The sequence below is a fragment of the Coturnix japonica genome, chromosome 5 (genome assembly GCF_054131305.1).
Source record: "Coturnix japonica strain WE chromosome 5, WE-NBRP24, whole genome shotgun sequence".
Lineage (NCBI taxonomy): Eukaryota > Metazoa > Chordata > Aves > Galliformes > Phasianidae > Coturnix > Coturnix japonica.
In genome coordinates, this window is record NC_140667.1 from 41,465,129 (window position 1) to 41,486,084 (window position 20,956).

General features: G+C 38.4%; 1 protein-coding gene across 3 annotated transcripts in view; it reads right to left on the reverse strand.

The window, feature by feature from the left end:
- PTPN21 (protein tyrosine phosphatase non-receptor type 21) overlaps positions 1 to 18,409 on the reverse strand; it is a 35,149-nt gene extending 16,740 nt beyond the window's left edge. For all 3 annotated transcript variants that reach the window (XM_085550516.1, XM_085550514.1, XM_015865345.3), the window contains exons 1-7: positions 18,025 to 18,409; positions 14,621 to 14,992; positions 5,809 to 5,978; positions 4,789 to 4,886; positions 2,111 to 2,178; positions 1,586 to 1,656; positions 216 to 303 (exon numbers count right to left, since the gene is read on the reverse strand). Coding sequence is in view for 2 of the 3 variants with exons in the window: in XM_085550514.1 (XP_085406640.1) it covers positions 216 to 303; positions 1,586 to 1,656; positions 2,111 to 2,178; positions 4,789 to 4,886; positions 5,809 to 5,978; positions 14,621 to 14,800 (675 nt within the window). In the remaining variant the exon portion in view is untranslated. The remainder of the gene's footprint in view (positions 1 to 215; positions 304 to 1,585; positions 1,657 to 2,110; positions 2,179 to 4,788; positions 4,887 to 5,808; positions 5,979 to 14,620; positions 14,993 to 18,024) is intronic.
- Between the last annotated feature and the right edge of the window lie 2,547 nt (positions 18,410 to 20,956).

Genomic DNA, 20,956 nt, shown 5'->3' on the forward strand with positions numbered 1-20,956 from the left:
CTGGAAAAAGCAGCAAAAAATTAGGCATATACAGAAAAATTCTTAAAAAGCAAATCTGTATGAAAATCAAGTTTTAGAATTCTGAGGAGAGAGAAGGAGTTGTATGCATTTTGTTTTGAGGATATTAACAATTATTTACTTTTATTTTTGACAGGAAGCAGCTATTTTTACATAGGGAAGAAAAGCAACTAAGACAAAAATAAAGCCCCATTTACCTTTGCAGGATAGGTCTCTTCACCATAGCCCTCCATTCTCTCCACTTCTTGCATATATAACATTTCTGCATCAGGAGGAGTAAGGCCTCTACACAACAAAACAGTGGTAACAGTGATCAGCAAATACAGTCAACAATATAAAAATATATATTTGTTTTACTCTGAATGACACCATTAAATCTATAAGAACACCACCAAGACAAGCAGGCATCCATCAAAACATGCTGTTTCCATCTGTACCAAGGTCTGAAAACTTTTCTCGACCTTTACACTGTGATTCTGGTTGCTTCTTTATCTTAGTCATCGCAACCAGAAATGGCAACAAAGACCACTTTAAATTATTGTTTCTGCTGATGGCAGAAAATCATTGCATCCTTCTTCAACCCATCACTGTCACCTTATTTTCTCACTCTATCACAAGAAGTAGTCCAGCACACACGTTCAAGATCTGAATTTTTCCTATTGCAGTATACAAATTTAGTATATAAGGAACTACATCAAATTTGATACTTCACATATCAGGAATGAGAGTTATTTTCTTAATCTTTGGCAAGATAAAATTTGTAGTTAAAGCCCGTATGTTATTTTTATGAAACCCGCTGGCAAAAACAGTTTTTTCAGTAACTTGCAGTAGCATTACAGGGCTCAAAATCTTGTATGTCCCTAACTACTCCAGTTGATCTCACAGAAGGCATGATCTCTACCTGAAAGGTTTTGTCATGTTCATTCTTATGCCTCTCAATACCCTCTCAGACATAGTTTTCTTTATTTCTTCACTTTGTCCTAATGTCCTGCAGTCTTTCTTGCTGGACTTTATACATTCCATCTTGTTATGAAAACATTTCAAAGCTAAATCAATTTGAAATTTTCAAGCCTCTTCTTTAAAGTAATACAAAAAAAGCCAACCCATATTAGTACTTGTATCATAGTCACAAAACACATTTTGATAATGAAGTGACAACAGAGAAAGTAACTTTCCTCTGTCTTGGACCACCATATTAAGCAGCCTTTTACTTAGATCACAAGCATTCTGGCACAGTGACCATTGTTATGGTTCAATTGCCTGCAGTATTTGCCAGTACTGTTTATTGAGAAACATCATTACTGGGGCCACATCTTGATGTTGTGATATATTAATATCCTCTTGTTTACTTTAACAGTCATTAGTTCAGTTTTCTTTTCACTTAGCAAAAGAAAACAACAACAAAAAACAAACAAAACCAACCAACAACAAAACACAGCCATATCAGTGAAAAAAACTCATTTAAATGGGAGATTAAATTATTTCAGCTGCCTTCTGAGATTCTCAGTGCCCTGACCTACTGAAGCAGTCACATCAAAATTGTACAATAGAGTTTTAGAAATATTACCTGTATTTCTGATGTAATAAGGCAACTTTTTGTGTCGCTTCTTCCAATATTTTTTCTTCTTGTAGCCAACCCTTAGAGTAAGAAAGCATTTATAGAATGATCATTCTATGAAATAAAATGGCTACAGTGCCTTCACACAGAGAAATCAACCCTCCACACTAATTACAGAGTTTAGGTTCCAGATAACATAAACAAAAGCAAAAAGTACAAAGTTTTGAAGTGGTTTTTCTTGCTTTCTTGTTTCTGCCCTCATCATCTTGTAAAATACAATATAACTGTCACGGGTTACCATGACAATAACCGAAGATATCTTGCAATATCTTTGCTGCTGTGAAATATCTCACCACAATCTCAGAAAACTTAGACTGAATTTGACAATCTTGGTAGCAATAAGCTGGATAAATCATATGATCTTTAATATATTTATCAGTCTCATGTTAGGCTTTAGTACACTGAAGAGTACCTGCAACACAGTTTGCTCGTGCTCAATAACACAAAAAAAAAGAACTTAAAGAAATTACTTACCACTGGAAACAAAGCAAATCTTTGTAGAAACTCCTGAGATTCATACTGATCATAGTCTCCAAAATCAGCTAAAAAATAAACGTCATATTCAAACAGTTATAACAAAATGATTTGATACCCCATTAATTGCAGAAGGAACCCCAAAAAGCAGATCTTCATCTTATTGAACTATGATCTAAACACTAACCAGTAATGTTTATGAAGAGAAAAATAAAACAGATTTCATGTTTTTATCTTGTTCAGAAAAACCAGTAAGATTCCTTGTGGATAGGAGAGCAGAAGAAATGATAGGACAAGCAGAACTCCACTCCAAGTTCCTTATGCTTTTATTTGTGTGGTTTTAATCACAGTTGAGTACAGAAGGGGCCTCTGGAGACTAGTGTTCCCTCCTGTCCAAGCAGGTCAGCTACAGCAGATTATCTCAGGGCCTTCCTCAATCATATTCTGAATACAGATTTCTGGGCAATCTGTTCCAGTGTTTCACCTCTCTCAACAAAAAATTTGTAAGATTTCTTGTATCTCAACTTGTGCCCATTGCCTCTTATTCTGTCCCCGAGTGACACTGAAAAGTGCGTGGCTCTGTCTTCTTTACTCTCTCCTCTCTGATATGCACTTGCACACAACCACACTGTCAGTGTAGAGCTGACAGACTGTTCTCGCTGCTGGATTCTGATCAGCCAGAGCACCTTGGACTCCACAGCTTCTGTTCACAGCTCACTACATGAAGACATCTAGAAAGTGGAAATCAGATGCCTTAACTTCCCTGACTCAAAGATATGCTCAGAGGGGACTTAACAAAAAACTGATTTTATATCACATCAAAAAGCATCAAGAAGAAGTGCCTTTTTTTCTTTCTAGAAAGGAAATAGCCAACAGTTCAAAGAAATACAATAGCCTAAATCAGAAAATTCTGTGGTGCTCAGGGATATGATTTAGCAGATGGTTGTTATAGTTAGGGTACTATGGTTAGGCTGCGGTTGGACTTGATGATTTTCAAGGTCTTTTCCAACCTGGGTAATTCTAGGATTCCATGTGTAATCTCACAAGATAAACTATACTAAGAAACATCATCCTGCCCAGAACGGCCACTCCAAACCACAGAAACATAATCTCCAAGTATACGTCTTATTTACATTACCACAGATTCTAACCGATAATAGTTTAACTGTAGAGACATTTAGGAATCAGGTATTTATTATGCATTAGCAATCACTATGCAAGTTATTCATGATTAAAGGGAAGAACTTGTGACACACTAGACCAACAAAGTACTTGAGATAAAGCAGTGCTTAGAAGCAGCCTATTGTAAGTATTTCAAACACAAATCATTCTTGAAAACAGTTCAGTCAGAACAGCCAACAACTGTTTCTGTTAGTTCACTAGCTAAAATTAACTGACCTACCTTCTATAAGCTACTTCAGTCACTGAAGTACATTAATTTAGAACCTGCACTTTTCCTATGTTGTTTTTTTCATCACGTTATCAACACATGTAGTTCTCATATAAAAGAGAGAGGAATGTGAAAGCTACAAGGATAAATATTTTTCATCTGGAAGAAGATTATATTGAAATATATCTATAAACAACTTGCAGAGCAGAGAAACTTTTATACTGTCTAAAGATATGAAAATAACAAAGTAAGATTTTGCCAGCTGAAGGCCATTAAATCCTGGCTTATATTAAACAGATACACTGTTACATAAACACTAACATTATTCATCTACACCACTGATAACTATACTCTCAGAAAAACAAAATCATCATATTTAATGTGATGCAACCATTGCACATAATTAAAAAAAAAGACAAGACTAAATAAAAAAAGAATCTTGTGTTTGCGTGCACCAGTAGCGATATGCAGCTTTACAACTGCTGTTAGATGTACTGGAAGGATATCCACAGAGAAGCAACACACAGACACAATAAACAAAGCTATTGCAATAAAAAAAGCCTGTTGACTTGAGAGATTTAAGATCAAACAAACATTACACAATAACACTAACTAGGAAAACACTAATTAGCGTAACACTAATTAGGCACACCAAAGTAACCATTTTCACATATGCATCTCAGAAACGGGTCTTCAGGAAAGATTTTAACATAGAACACAGGCTGTTAAAAATTCCAAGCTTGAAAAAATCTTTGGTGTTAAGAGAAGAGGTGGATATACTAGTACTGCTGTGCATTCAAATCTCTGCTTATTATTAAAGTATGTCTCTTTCTCGATGTCAGGATAAAGAGTTTTTGGTAAGAGAAACAGATGAAAGCTCTGCTGACACAAGCAAACAACTTGCCTCCAAAGGTATTCCAAAGGGATTCAGGCGTCTAGATACCTAGGCACACCTCAGAGGACTGCACTGAAATACCATTAAGTACTTGGTCACTGATCCCACTGTCTGTCCATTCCCTTCTCTCCACCTTGTTCCCCTTCCCTAGCTAATACACCAGGTGTTGAAGTTCTAAGGAGCAAGCCTCTGACCTCTCATAATCTGCTAAACTGAATCTTCACTACATTTGTAGGGCTGTCAACTGAAAACAAAAATGTGCTTCATAGAAATAAAATCTACACTGGAAAGCAACTACCTCTTTAAGTCTTATTAGTGCAAGAGGGGTCCGTAAACAATAAACAGAAAGACAACAAACTTTTAGCGCAACATCAGCATAATTGCCTTACTTACCTTGAACAGCCAAACCAGCCAAATGTATTGCTTGTTCTAGTGTGCAAGGAATGCTGCCCTCCAAGATATCTTTCTTTAATTGCAAATAATACTGATACCTATGCGAAGAAAAAAAGAAAAGGAAAAAAGGAAAAGCTAACAATAGGCTTCTTATTCTCAAAAGACTGTACTTCCTCCCTCCATTCACTAGTATCTGGGGAGGCCACTCTCATCATTCAGATCCACCACTTTATGGTCCTCATCAACTTCTCCTTCAGCTTTCATTTATCTACTGCAGATAGATCATTAAACTGATCTTTTCCTGGGTCATCTCTTGAACAGGCAAACCCTGCAAGTTATAACTGTGGTCCACAGTCTGAATCACTACTTACATGAATACTCCTGACCTCATTCAGCCACCTATATCACGCCCTACCTTAGCCAACAAGCACATTTGTTTTCTATGAGACCAATTTTAAAATAATTATTGACCTCCTCATACTGTACATTAACTATTGTGAAGTAAAGCTTTAATACTGAAGACCCAGAAGCACTGCTGCAATTGAGAGATTAAAAACAGTAACGTAAACATTTTGATAATCAGAAGCTATAAGACTGATCTTCCTTCTCTGAACTGTTAAAATTCGGTGATACTTCATAAATATTACTCAGACTTTTCCTAGATCCTATTATGAAAAAAGCACCATGCCACGTCATGCCAGATAATATCCTTACATAAAAGAATCAAAAATAACTGGGACCAAACAAAAGCCCTTAAAAAAAATGAAAGGAAAAAGCTACAGCGTATCAAAGCAAGTTTGAGCAGATTCCTAAGATCACTGAAACATTAATACTTTGCTTAGTTTATAAACTATTTCAAACATTCAAAAGGGAAATAAATACATAGTTTGAACATAAATGCTGCCTAAAATTATAATATCTATTTCTATAAAGACTGAAAAGGGTAAAGCAGACAATTTGTACGAGCCATATGTTTCTGGATGCTGACAGTAAAATTATAGACAAATGTATAAAGTTCACCTGGTAATCTCCTGCTGAAGTTGAGAAACAGTAGGCACATAGAACACTACTCCAAAATACACTGTTGGTTCCAAGGCATATTTGTCCAGCTGCTTTTTCAAAGGTTTGTCCAAATCTACCCATCTGCGCTGATTCTGCTTGTTGTAATACCACAGACTGAAATACGTTATCTGAAAGAAAATCATTTCGATGATGAAACAGATTTAATATTGTCATATTAGATAAAATATATTGCACGAAAGCCTTGCTCCCTAGAAATAAAAGACTTAAGATCCTAAGGCTACAGGTAATTGAAAAGCCAGAGAACTGCAGGGACATAATATTTTAATATCAAACCCAGGTATTATATCCGGATAAGCAATTTACGTTTATAACAGCTATCAAATCTAATTTTTATTTGCAAGCAGTCCCTGATTTAGTTGGGGTATTGCATTTAAGAGTGACAAGAAAATTAAGGGAAGTGAGAAATACAAACAGAATTGGACTAACAGAGAGCAGAGTGCGTCTTGTCTGAAAAACCAGTGAGCAGCCTCACATAGGATGTTGAAGGACAAAAGGGCATAGGACAAATTGTCAAAAAATTACTCCTGAGCACAAAAACAAAGCCCACAGAATACCATATGCAGTGGAAGAGACTGCCCAAAGCAGCTGAGTGGTGTCCATCCATGGGATCTGACTGAACAATGCTTTGAGTAACACAATCTAATTTTGATCTCTCCAGTACATTTGAACTGATTAAAATCTCCTCCTGCAGCACTTAACTCCTTCAGTTCAGAATTATCAAGCAGACGTGTACTGGGAAATAATGATGATGTCATTATCACAGAAAAACTAGAAATCATAATTACATTTTCTTATTCTGGGTGGTAGATAAGGGAATGCAATGAATCACCAACTAAGATGAGGACATTCATATGGAAATTTGCCAAGTCTTTACTACACATACATCATTATATGATGAAATGGTAGAAGTACCAACACCTCTAATCCAGCACTTTTCTTTACATAACTATGATTTTAAATTGTACAAAATAAAGCTATAAATGAAGGCATTTTACAAAATAAAGGAGTATTTATCATAACATGGCATTTTCCTGAATTAAACTTGGAAAATTTATCTACTTTTCAAGGAAAATATTTATTCTTTTCTCAGAAACTATCATTTTGGTGCTTTGGACTAGAAATCTAAAATTTACTGGGGAATGAGAGCTGGTAGTACCAAAGCTGTGTTTTTGTAATTTCCTGTTGAATACAAGCATGCCTGAAAAATCACACAGAAATCCATCTTTGTAATTTATAATCTATATGAGATGAAGGATCCAGCATTGTGGTATTCACTTCATTCCTTACAACTCTGTTTCATGCAAGCATCCACAGCATGGCTCCATACCAGACTGTAGGGATAGCAATGAAGTCAATTCTCTGTACCAGCACAGAGCATTAAATAATTTTGGACACAGAAGTCAAAGTATAACATTACATTCACAGTATCACCCATTCCATAAAAGCACCATCTCCAGCAATAATTGTGAAATTAGAGCTATTTTAAAGGCATACTCTTACTTTCATATTCAGCAAATACTTCTTAAATCTATTGGCAAACGTACTTCTTTGCTCCTCTCTGAATTACGATCAATGCATTTTAAGTGACTTTTCTTTACTCAGTGCTTAAAAACAAACTAAATTAACGTGATCAATCCAGGTAATTGCAGATTCAGTACGAAGAAGACAGAACATGTTAGAACACAGGCTGTCCATTTAGCCTTCTTTAAGTTCTAACACAACACTAGTTCCATTTGATTAGAAACACAGGCTATCCTACAAACACTAAGTTAAATTAGAAATGCCCATAGACACACACACACACACACACACTTTTATTTCTGTGTTTCAATTCCACCATCCCTAAGATCCAGTGCGCGGTAATCCCTGTCACCTCACAGCTTAAGATTCCTTAAGATGTTAAGAATTTAACAACAGCACCACAGATACTCCATGAAGAAGAAATATTACATTTACAGCAACGTCTCACACTGTAAAAGGGTAAAAAAGAATAAAAGGTATTCCTCACAATCCATTCTGTGCTCTGAAGGAGGACTGGAAGCCCCCTGTGGTGGTCCAGCTGGCTGGCCCGTGGCTAACCACAGTCTGGAACATCAACAGCAGCTGCTGGACGCAAGCAGAGACCTAGCAGACAGCAAAAGCTACAGGAAACAAGGCCTGTGGAAATGTATCATCAAAGCTGAAAGACTTCTGAAGAAGATATCACATAAACGCTTCTGGAAACCAGACAAACATTTATAAGCAACACTTCGAATAAGTTTCAACTGCAGCTTTGGTGTACGTAAGCTTCAAGCAAACACAGATTTGTAACAGAAAGAAGAGCATGAACGGAAATGTCTGGTAACAGCACCGCCACTGTGTACTCTCTAAATGCAGATACTCCTGATTCTACAACCTGAAGGATAAACTGAACGTACAACCTATTTTTAAGCTATGATGTTTGCTTGTGCTAGTCCATTTCCATACAATACAGACCACTTTTCCTTACCCATGCACAGAATCGAGATATTACCGGCACAAGACTAAGAAAAACGTTTCTGTATTTTAAAATATACTCTGGAATCCAGAATATTCTTAATTAAGATTTTTCTGTCATGTTATTTTCCCTTAAAAATCTCCTCCAAACTGGATTGTCAAAAGTAACTAAAATGCAAGGCAAGGTAAATGCTATGGGCCAGAACCCACCTTCTGACTTCTATGCAATTGTTTCACTTCAAGGGCAGAATCTGACCCCATGAATTTTCAGAGTAGTTTATGTGCCCTGGAATACTTTCACTGATTAAAACAGAATCCATTTTATTCATTATAAAGTTTGTATTATTAGCAGGACAGGACAGCACTCAATTCTAAAAAGAATGTAATGACATAACTCCTAAAATATGTTAAGCTGTTAAGATTAACACTATTTTGAGGTTGATTTATTTTAGTGACTTATTCATCACCCAATCCCTTTGAAGAAAGTCAAATATAAATAAAAGGACCTTAGCACTTCTCCATTTGCTTTCTACTCAGCTGCTTCCTGCCACAACAGACAGAAACATTAAGTATTTTTATACCAAGGTTGAAAAATGCAAAGAAAAGCCCAATATAATCTTACAGCCAAAAAGGCCCATAGGTTTGTGGGAGAGAGAGGTAGAACCCACATCTGCATTTGCAGTCACTGAGCCTTCACAAGCTAAGCAGAGGGGCTTTGTCAGGTTATGCGTGCCACAAAACTACATTATTACTATTATATCTTCTTCCATGATGTCCCATGACAGTCTGAGAAGCAAAGTTGATCAGGCTTGAGGAGGGACATATAAAATGTTACTGTTTTTTTCTGTTACCCAATGGCAGAGTATAGGGAAGACAGAGCCAAACTGCTCTACTCAAGGAGACTTCCAGTGAGACCCACTGCAGGGATGAGAAATGGTGAGCATGAGCTGCAATGTGGGAAACTCAAGTCAGATTAGGAAAAAAAAAAAATCACAATGAGCCTAGTCAAACACTGGAAGAGGTTTCCCAAAGAGGCATCAAATCTCCATCCTCAGATTTCCTTTGAAACTGAATCAGTGATTCAGTCCTACACTGTATTGTCTGATATTAGTTGGCTATAATTAGCAGCTGTATTCCATTTTATTCTTCCTTAAAATGAACCTGTCTTGTCCCTAACATAATCCCACTTTGTTTGGCTCTACTTCAAACAGAATTTATACATATCAGTTATTCTGTCTAGCACGACACACAGAAGAACATCTTTAATACAGAATCTCAGGGTCTACTTTGGTCACAGTTTACACTATCTAGAAAAGGAATCTGGTTGACAAATGTCAAATATCAAGTGCATAATATTTTCTCTAAACAGCAGCTGTTATGCATTCTCAAACTAGACTGTGCCTTTCTCTGCTTCGCATTGTAACACAACAGAAAAAGTTTTATTTCCTAGGATTTTGAGACAACACAATTACTGCTGTCTCTTACAGAGCTATTCTCTGTAGATCCACACATAACGAGAAAAAAAAAAAAAGAAAGAAAGAAAAAACTTCCATGGGTGTTTTACTGTCTTTACATTGGTGTGTATGAATACAACACGCCATAAGGCTTTCTTGAAGAGAATGCTGAAAACAGTATCTCATCATAAGAGAATGCTGAAAACACTGTCTCATCCATAAGCTTTACAGCCAGACTAAGAAAATCCCAGTTAGCCCACAGACTCCACTGAGTCTCACTTTATCTTATACTTGGATACAAAACAGCCGCTGCCATCAGAATACAACAGTTCAAATAAACTGCTTTCAAAACTGGCTCAATAATTATGTACTATGCACAACTGCCAGATATCAAACGAAGGCTTTACTCTATGTCCAATATTAAGAACTTCAGAAGGAGACAAAAGGTACTAAAAATTCTCCAGAAACTTTCTTCTTATCACAGCAGACGTCCCCCTCTACAAATCCTCACAGTCTCTAGTGGAGAATCCTGGACTGGTTTTGGAGCAGCCTGGACTGGACAGGGTACAAGACACAAGATTTCCTGGAAGTGGTGAAAAAAAGAAAACCTCTAAGTCTTGGCATGTATCTGCCATCGATCAGAAAGCTGCAGCCCTTGACATCCACCAGTGCCTGCAGAACAAGCAGGGCTGAGGAGCCCTTCATTTTTTTGCCCCCACTCGAAGCTACTCACTTCAGGACACTTTGGCTTTCTTGACTATTTTTGTTCTAGCACTGACAAGGTATTCAACTACAGCAAAAGGGAGGGTTTAGTAAGGTGCCTAAAAGAATTCAGGAAGAAGCCAAGCTTAACTATTCCTTTCATACAGTAAACATTTTTTCCAATGCAGCCTACAGACACATCCCTCGCAATGATTTTCTCCTGACTGCATCCATATCATTCTGACAAATGTGATTTAAACAAAGCAGTTGCCAATTACAGCTTAAATCAATACTGAAGGGATAAGAAATTTAAAAATCATAGTTTTAAAAGCCAATATTTTGCAAGGTAATCTAACATTCTAATTCAGATTAAAGCACGGCAAGAATGCTGGTGTGTATTTTCACCCCCTCCAAATACCTTGAATAAATGGGATTTCCTCTGACAGACAAGGCAGATTTCACTTATCAGAATATTATACAAAACTAAACTGGCTAATCTACAAGATAAATAGCAATACTTTTGCAGCACATAGAAGACGTTATGAACCATCAAAACATAGTTTAATCTCTTGCAGAAACAGGTCAGCTATTGGTTAATATAACCAGGAAGCACAGAAAGGTACCCTTTTCTTCTTCTGTAAATAGTGCTACTTTTCCCACCTCTGTTCAAGACTCCACAAAGGACAGACTCCCATACCTGCTTCTGACTCTCACCTTATAAAGCACCAACATTAAAGGAAGTATTACAATCACAATTACTGGATTCTTAAGTTCTGATCACTTTACAACATCAAAGTTGTCTAAAAACACAAAGCTAACATACTTGCTTCAGAACTAACAAAAATCTGTTGAAATTAGTGCAAAATTAGTATAATACTTGATCACAATTCACAGGTATTGTGACAGTGAAAGTATACAATCAAACGGTACATTCAAATTCTGACCTAACTTTATTAAGGCACTTGCTGATTGTAGAATGTTCTGTCCTCCTGTGTATCTGGACACTTAAATTATTATTTCAGCACATTTAAAGTTAGTACATGTTTTAGATGGAGTCAATTCTGTTTTTCAAGAAAGTCATATTTTAAATTAATAACACACTGAAGGTTTTTATATGCATTCCTCCGTGATAATTTCTCTCCCTTTCTTAACGTTAAGCTTAAAAACTTCATTCAGAGAGGCAGCCATTAAGCGATCACCACTTCTTGATTTTATTTCTTTAAGCATTAGCCAGTATTCCATAAAAATTTGATACGAGGCATAAACATAATTATGTCAATGACTCCTCGGTCTTTACTTGGCCCAACTTTTATCTGCTGGTCAGTATGCTTACTAACACATACGCACACAGCAGTGTTTATGGTTGCATTTGGTCTTATTTTCAAAAGACTGTTTACTTATGTAAACAATCATTTAATGAACCACCACGCTGAATCTAAAGTATTTTCATGCGTTTTCTCCAAAGAAGAGTTGATCCTTTGGACTTCAGAACAAAGTTTTAGGAAACACTGAAGCACTGTTTCAGATTTTCCAAGTAATTCAGAATCTGGATTCCTTCCCATTCATGTCCAATACAAACAGAGGAATTAAAATGTACACCACACATACTTTACAGAGAAGCTATTTTTTTAATGAGTCATTATTGCACTTGTGTACTGCACATTTGCACTGAAGTCAGACTCTGTTTGCAAGCATCAGCAGAATCTGGCCCTTTATTCTGCTACTGAAGTGTTATTAGAAAACAGAATTAAAAGATCCAGCAAGAGAGCTAAGTCAGTTGTAACATCTCCTGCTAAATATCCTTTAAATATATAGCTGTATTAACATTTTAAAACCTTTTATATTTTCAAGTACTTAGTCTGTATACTTGTGTCCTAAATGCAATACGTGCAGTATTAAACATTCTTTTCTAGTTAGTTAATAATCAGAGCTCTGAACATTTTTTCTCAACTTGCAACTCCCAATGGTTTTTCACAACAAATACAGCTCCTCCTTTAAATCAGGTTTGATTATAGTCCTCTCACGGGACAAAAGACAAACTATCCCTCAGTTTACTGCACTCATTTCACTTTTTTTTTGCAAGGCTTGCTGTTCAGTAACAAAATAAAACTGTTCAAATACTCAGACTTTCTGAATCCTAGGTATGCATACATGCAACTTGAAAATAAGAATTATTAATTGGAAAAAAAATCACAAAAGTAACCCAGTGTTAAGCTACATATTGCACAATCTGAGGACTACTATTCAAGTACAATCTGTTAAAACAAATAGAGGATGGTACAGCACTAAGAAACCAATCATTTCACTGCCTTGATTCTCTAATGACAGATTACACCAAGATAAATTTCACCATTGAGTGTGTAAATGGGTCAAGATTCCTCTCATAACTCCTGTAACAAATTATTCTGAGGCTGTACATCAAAACTATGTAGCCCATATACAGTAATTTCATGCTTGTATCTCCACTTTCGTATCTGAGGTAAATCTCAGCACTTAAACAGTCAGACTTTCATGTTTAACACTTTCAATTCACACTTTAAAGGGTGTGTCATGCATTAAAAACATGAATTCTTAGAGAAAGTACTCAGTACTCCACAATCTCAAGGATTAATACTGTTTTCATAGATACAAGCAAATGCTGAACAACCTTCCTGAAAACTTCATACTAAGAAAGTAGTCAGAAATGATCCCTGTATCTGCTTGGCAAATCCTACTATTTAAAGGAAAAACAACATCTTTTTGAACGCAAGCTCTGGAAAGTAATTTATATCCCTACTTTCCATTCCCTTTTATTGCAACACATTTTCCTGCCAAAATAATCCAAGCAAGAATGCATGACCAAAAGAATTTGTTCTGAGTTCAGGAGTGTGGTGTCAACTCCCTTAGTCTGATATATGACTTTTAATTGAGGGAACTGCCAGCCTTATTTTATATTTTTTTTAGGAGTAGTTCCAGTAAAAGAGATAATGAATTGCTGGGGAAAAAAAAAACAAACCAAATAAATAAAAACATAACCAACCACGCATCTCCAATGCTTTGTAAATAGATAAATAAAAGCCAGTTGTCATCATTCCAGAACACAAAGCCTCTGCATTTTGCAATCAAACACTGTTAAATTCTTTACCTTCTGTTGACTAAGCAGTGACATCTGAAAGTGTGTAGGTAAAACTGACAAACTCCATTCAGTCACAACAACTGAATTCTAGATGTGTTCTAAGTAAATGCTAAGGCTAGGAGAGTAGTCAGATTTTCTCTTTTCTAGAAAAAGCAAGAAAAAATAAGCCATACCACTCCACAGAACTTCATTTTTCCACAATGACTGTACAGATTATCTGGACTACCCAAAAAGCAAACTGGGACATAAAACATAGACAGCAAACAAACAGAGATGAATGGATTCCCTCTTTTTTCATTTATTATTCTACAAACAGGGAGAAAAAATATTTCTGAGAACTGGGGGAAGAGGTGAGAGGGAAGATGTTATACGGCTACAGCTAGGGCATACCATGATTCTCTATAAGGCCAGACATTGATCTAAATGACTAAATGCTTGCTCAAAAGCACTGTCTGCAAACAGGTTTGCGATAAGTGAACAAACAATAGAAATAGTCACCAGCACAGATATCACATTTGTGCTTCTGGTTCTTTTCACAGCACTGATCCATCAGAAATATATGCATATATATATAACATTCTCTTTCACCTCCTAATCTATAAGGATTTAAAAATCACATGTCTCTCAGCAATTCTTAGCCATGTTGCTTAGGTAGGAAAAATACTCGGTGATGTTTGTTTTCTCTTCTTCTAAATGATATTTTCAGCATTGTTAAATTTAAAAACAACCACTGCTGTGGCTTTGCTCATCTTTCTAAGCTTCTGTTCACCACCACTTCTCACACGTTGTTACCTTAGGCATTCTCTTGTTCTGTCAGGTACATTTTGCACCTGTTTTGATCAATCCAATTCATCCTCAAGACCAGACTACAAAGAAACAAGGGGCACACAGAACAGCTGCATAAATAAGTAAATAAGCTGACTGCCCCAAGTGGTAAGGATTCACCACAAAGGTCATCTAGCACCAAAGACAAAGCCACACCTGAACTTGACAGTTCACTTACCTCCCGCAACTCAAGCCTCTGAGCCACTGCTTCCAGACTTTCCTGGCCCGTGCTTTCCACAGATAACGTGAACTCCACAAATTCATTATTGAGCAGCTGGATCCGAGCCACCAAGCAACTCTTGCTGGATACTGTATAGCGTCGAGTTCGTTTCAATTTTAACCCAAAAGGTAAAGGCATCTTCTTTCCCACACCAATGGTGAGAGTTAAAAAGCTACCACCACGAGGAACTCGGGAGAGGAAAAGCAGCAGTTTCCTCTCAAACAGTAAGGAGCTGTAAAGTCTCCAAAAATCAACCACCAGCAGCAGTATCCATTAAAAGTGAGCAATTTTTTCCACTGAGACACGAGTAGAGGGGCATCCACTGGAATCCTAGTAAGAAGCAAAAGGGAAAGAAAAATATACATGAAGCAGAAACAATTTTCAGAGCTGCTATACATTCAAATACTCAAAGAAGCACCAGAGTTTCTGGTTTTTCCACATATAACAGTAGTCTTTGGCAAAACTTTTTTGTGTACTTCTTTTTGTTTTACTTGCAAATAAATAATAAATCTTGATTAAACATGGCTGAAATGCCTTAAAATAAGAAACATTTCTTAACTGAATCAGTAGTTAAGTAAAAGACCTCCAGAACATCCTACAGTACTTTTAATGCTGACAAAAGCCTTTTCTTTAAGAGCAAAGCCAGCAGTTGGGCATTATTTCAGAGCTGCTATCTGTTGGATTAAACACAAAACCAAGCCCCAAAGAAAGGCAGGAAGCGAGGCACTACACCTCACACCTCAGCCATTTCCTACCAGACAATTAAAATCCAATTCTTCTAATTTTCCCTGAATTGCAGCTCACAGAGACATTATTTCTTATATTAAAGTGCGGCATGCTGTTTGAGGTTATGGTTTCCCTCACACCACCACAGTATGCTAATTCTGAAAGCTATTTGTTTTCTAATTTTTCCTTGGGGGAAGGGGGGAGGAAAAAAAAAAGGACATTTCTTCTAAGCATAAAGGCAACCGCCTGTTCACCCCCCGCCTTTTGCAAACACCTTCACACCTGCTCTCCTTTTGGCTCCGCCGAGCACTTACTTCACCCTTCCTCCCTTCCAAGCTCCGTCTCACCCCTTGTGCCCCAGCCTAACTGGTCTGGATTTTCAGTAGCACAAGGAAAACAAACGCACTGCATGAACGCAGGTAGTCCTGCAGCGGTGTGAACGCTCAGAGCACCCAAGCAGCGCGGCTGGGTGCTGGAGCCACCACTTAACTGAAAGCGCTTCATCCAAGCGGCGGACAGCCCCAGGAGAGCCGCCCAAACATCATAACTCGAGCCCGTGCCCACCCGGCAGCAGGACAGAGCTGCTCCCAGCCCAGGCAGCCCCTCCCGGGCAGGAGCGGGTCGAGCCGGGCCCAGGCGGCGGCCCCGAGCACACGGAGCGGCCGCATTGTTCGGAATCCGCTGGGTGAGCGGCTGCGGGACCTCTAGTGGCAGCACCGTGCTTCTCGGAAATAAAGAGGCATTATCACGAACACACACACACAAAACAAACAAACAAACAACAAGCCGCAGGAATAACGCGTTTTAAAAGTCACAGGTTGATTCCCGAGGGCTTTTCTCAGATAACTACAAGAATATATCCATTTATTTGGGAAAGGGGGATCAGAAGTGACCTCCCTACCGCACCCGTTTGTACACTGAAAGGTTTGAACAACCAGATAGCACCGTGCTGCTTGTATGTTTACACACACACGTATAAATGCAACAGTACTCATCACAACCAGACTGAGTTGCAATGCCCTGCCAGGCTCCGTGCTCCGCTCTTCCATGCACTGTGGAGGAGCAGAGGCAGAAGGGCTGCAGGCCTGAGGGGCGGCGTGGCATTTTTCCTCGATGACATCCTTGCAATTTGGAGAATGACCAGAAGCACGTTTCATGGCCATCCGTCTAATAAGCTGGAGGCTGTACACAGCCCCCATCCTGAACAGATACCATCTAAAACCTTAAGATTCATTACTACTGATTTAACGCTTGCCCCCACCCCAAAAAAATAACAATAATAATAAAAATCCAGACGCTGACTCAATTAGTGTCGGGTGTGGCCACAATAAGTTACAACTGACAGCAACAAGTTTCCCTGAAAATTCTAGAGACAGGCAGAGTCTCCTCGCTTGATTACTTGCTCTGCACACTGATCCTCCAAATCCAGCCCCGAAGAGCAGCACGCAGGGAATGCTCTGTGGACAGAAGCTTTTAGTTTCCTGCCCACTGCCAGCAGAATCCCTCACTGGGTTTATTCCTGGCACTGAAACTTTTGGCTGACTGACCTTAGCTCACTTCTGTGACACATTCTGTACGCAATTATGCATTTTTTTTCTGTTTGGTGCTACAGCAATGTGAGAAACCATTTTATTCACCTTTTTGAAGGCTGCTATCACAAGTGAAGTGCTGTTCTAATCTCAGTTTTACAGACTGAATGTAAAAGACTGAAACTAACAGCAATCCCAACTAACTGACCCCATCAGAACCTTAGAAAAGTATCCCAAGAGCGTGAAAGAAATATCAGGAAGCAGTGGTAGGTGAAATTCACGAGGCACCTAATGCTGACTTTAGGCGGTCTCCAATCTCAGTAATTTCTCTGTGTGTGTAGGTAGCAATGCAGGCATGGGGAGGTGTCAGAATGTTCAGAACATGCCAGGAGCGATCAGCAATGCCAGGTGCTCCCCTGTTTGCCTTCTGCGTAATTTTAAGTTGGGATACGTCTGCATTATTACAGAGCTGCTTTAGCAAACAGGAACTACAAACAGCCTGAAGTTGCAAACCCCAGGTGACTCTCTCAAAAACACCAAACCTTTATTTATTTAGCAAACCTTGGATTTTCACACAACAAGTAAAAATGTCATTCGTGGCCAAACTTGGTAGGCTTGTATTTCGACACATAGTTGCTTTTAAAATTACAGCAACGCACTCATGACTGAAACACAATTACCAAGCACTGTGATATCTTTTCCCCTCCCACTTCCCACTTTCCCCTCAATAAGAAGCATTTTACTCTACAAAGATTTTCAAACAGTCTGAGTCAATGATAGCATGTGAAATAAAACTGCACCATCTTACAGAAGAATAAAGTTACTTTTTTTTTTTTTTTTTTTTTTTTTTTTTTTTGTGAGTTTTAGGGAGCCAGAAAAAAATCAATCAGAGTACTCTACCCTCCCCCTTGTTTTACCAGTTAATCTTTGACTTGGCTCCTGGACTAAAAGAGCCACAGTAAGTGCACACCTCAAACTTCTCCTTCCTCCAGGAGCACGGAGCACTACAGTCTTCACTTTTCAAGAAGTAAACGCTGGAAGCTCCTCTCACAGCACACAGCCGTGCTTACCCACCAAGTTTGCCTGTGCCCGCTGTTTTCCCATTACCTTTTGCTGCGATCCAAAGCCACCGAGCGTCCTTTCACATGTGTGCAGCTGAAGAAAAACCACGGTGCTCTGAGATGTCTTGTGGCGGAGCCATCTCATCTGTACTCCTTGGGAGCTGCCTTGCTGTGCTCCTCCCGCACCGCACAGCTGCTATCTCGGCTAACCCACCTTCTTCTCAGATCACTCATAGTGAAAACATTCCTCACTTCCTGTCTCAAAAAACTCGCTCTGGGTATCATTCCACTGGGTGAAGAGCTGGGGGTGGAAGGAAATATTTCAGCAAAATAAAGCAGCGTCAGCCAGCTCTGCAGGCAGCCTCTCCACGCCACGCTGTGCTGCACGAGCACAAAATCGCCTTCTCTGGAATATTTTCAAGCCGTCCGTCTCCGTGTGCCCGTGTGTGTGTGCATTTAATTTCTTTTCCTGGAGGCGTTCCCCTCGCTCTACCCATGCGGAAGGATACGCCGAAAGAATTAAAGCGAAGGCCCGTATGCTTGCAGCCCATTACCTCACAGAGTTGGAATGCCTGGCAGGGAGAATGTCAGCAATGAACAGCTGCTTCACTGGCTGCGGGCTGCTACAGAAATAGGGGCTACAACAAATAGCAGGCAATCCTTGCTTTTTTTAATCATATGATCGTTTATTTTAAGCTTTTCCAATTAAGGGAAATCTCTTACAAAAAAAAAAAAAAAAGAAAGAAAAAAAGAAAAAATATGTGTTGGCCTTATTTTTATTACTATTCTTTTTACGCAGCTTGGAAGCATTTTCAAGGTTTAATTCTTATGTGCCACACCGAGTGACCTGTGCACATATATTAATGCGTGCAGCTAAAAGCAGAAGTCCTTGCAAAGTTTCAGCTGTTGGTAATATACACAGCAAGCAAATGCAGGCTTAAAGGCTGATCCTTCAGCTCTTCCTCTCAAATCAAGACTCCCAAAGGCTCCAGTAGAAGGTATGTCTTTAATAACAACCATCTTATCAAGCATTAAAGTAATATTTATAGCATTTAATGAATTCAGTCCTCACATAGGGGGCAATATTCCCTTCTCACATATACTCAAAAAATAATGCAAATATACAAGAAATAAACAAGTGTTGTATGCTGTGTAGAGTGTCATTCTCCACATTACATGAGACAGGTAGAAGTATATACAAACTTGAAACAGGTGAGGGATGAGGAAGAAGATAAAGCAAACATGCTACTGTCTGAGCAAGTCTAACTTGCAGACCTGCTATGCAAACAGAATGCTACTGAGGAGAATAATCACAGCTGAAATATGTAAGCAATTTTGTACTATCATGAGTTCTGAGTTATTTCTCTCAGACACAACAGGTTTCCTCCAATCAGGGGAATTACCTATTTTTTCTCCCACATATGAGCCATAGTTACAATGAAGAGTCCACAGGCCAGGAAAATAATTCACTCAGTCTTATATGAAATGAAATAAACTAAATGGATATCCTTTTCTAATAGTATCTGTTAGAAGCCAGAACTATGGTTACTTGCCTGAGAAAACTGAACAGCATAATGCATGACAAACCCAAACCATGAATGTATTTCTAAACAATTAATACTGGAAACAAAGTCTCAGTTGTCCTATCTGCTTCATTTCCTAGTCTAAATTTTGATCGCACCATTTTCCTGCCTGGAAGTTGCATTATAACAATTTTCTAACTTGGCAGAGTTACTTTTTCCTGTATTTTCTCTTTGCACATTCATCAAAGAAGGTACATCACCTTAAACACAGGTAGGACATCGCTCATAGGCTTCTCCACAGCTTACGTTTTCTCCTTTGAAGCTCATCAGACTCCTAAACTCCATGTTTTTCTTCTGCTTTCTATAAACCCTAGTTTGTATCCTAACTAATACCTGTCCATATTTTCTCCATTTTGCTCTTTATATCTCATATTTTGCCCCATCAGATCTCATTTCCTGCTTTATCTCTTATCTCTAACAAATAGAACAAAGTGACAATGAAGTCCATGATCACACAATGATCTCTGATACAGGAACATTAATAAGACATAGCCCAATTGCCTCATGGTGCTATACTGTGCTACTGCTGCTCCCCTTCAACTCCCAGTCTATGTTTACATGACATGCATGGTGAGAAATACCCACATCCCTTTCTTTACTCTCCTTCGATCTACAGAAGAAACTAACATTGCAGCCCTCATTCTAAAACGGCACAGAAAAGTTTCTGCCTATTGGGTTGATTCATGCCCTGTCTACAGGGTGAAGGCTGGTGCAAACATTCACCTTGTTCAGATCCCAAGAACTTTGTCCTCCATCAGGTCTTTACAGACTAAAAGAGGGAAACATCAAAGTGAGCCAAATAGGAAGCAGAATCAGCCACTCCCCTGTCAGAAAAGTGGTATATATATGTATGCTTTCCTCGCCCTAATGGAGAGGTGATAAAATTGTGATAAAATACAGCATAGTCCCCTAATTACCAGTTAAAGGGCTACTCCCAGGGTGCTAAAAAAATAAAGAATTCATGTAGAAAAAAACTTAATTTACTTACTAGTCAGGCAAAATAGTGACTTAATGAACTGAAGAGACAGAGTACCTCTGATTCTATGTGTGATTGTTAAAGCTATTCTCTAAACAAATCCACTTTATTACTCCCTGTGGCTGAGACCTCATTGTTTTGTCACTTTTCCTTTCCTTATCTGTGACAAACCAAGAGATAGCTGGGTATCCATACGCAACAACATGACCTTACTCAAAGGTAAAAAGAAAAGAGGTAGAATGGAAGCTGCTAGAAAAATAAGCACACACTATGTCTGTTACATGCTTGATGCCTGAAATTACACATTTGCAAGATTTATTTTAATTTACATGGCACTGTAAAATGTTGAACTGCGTCCTAGTAAATAAGTAATTCATTTTATAGGGTTTTACTATATTAAACCAGTCAGTTTTCCAAGG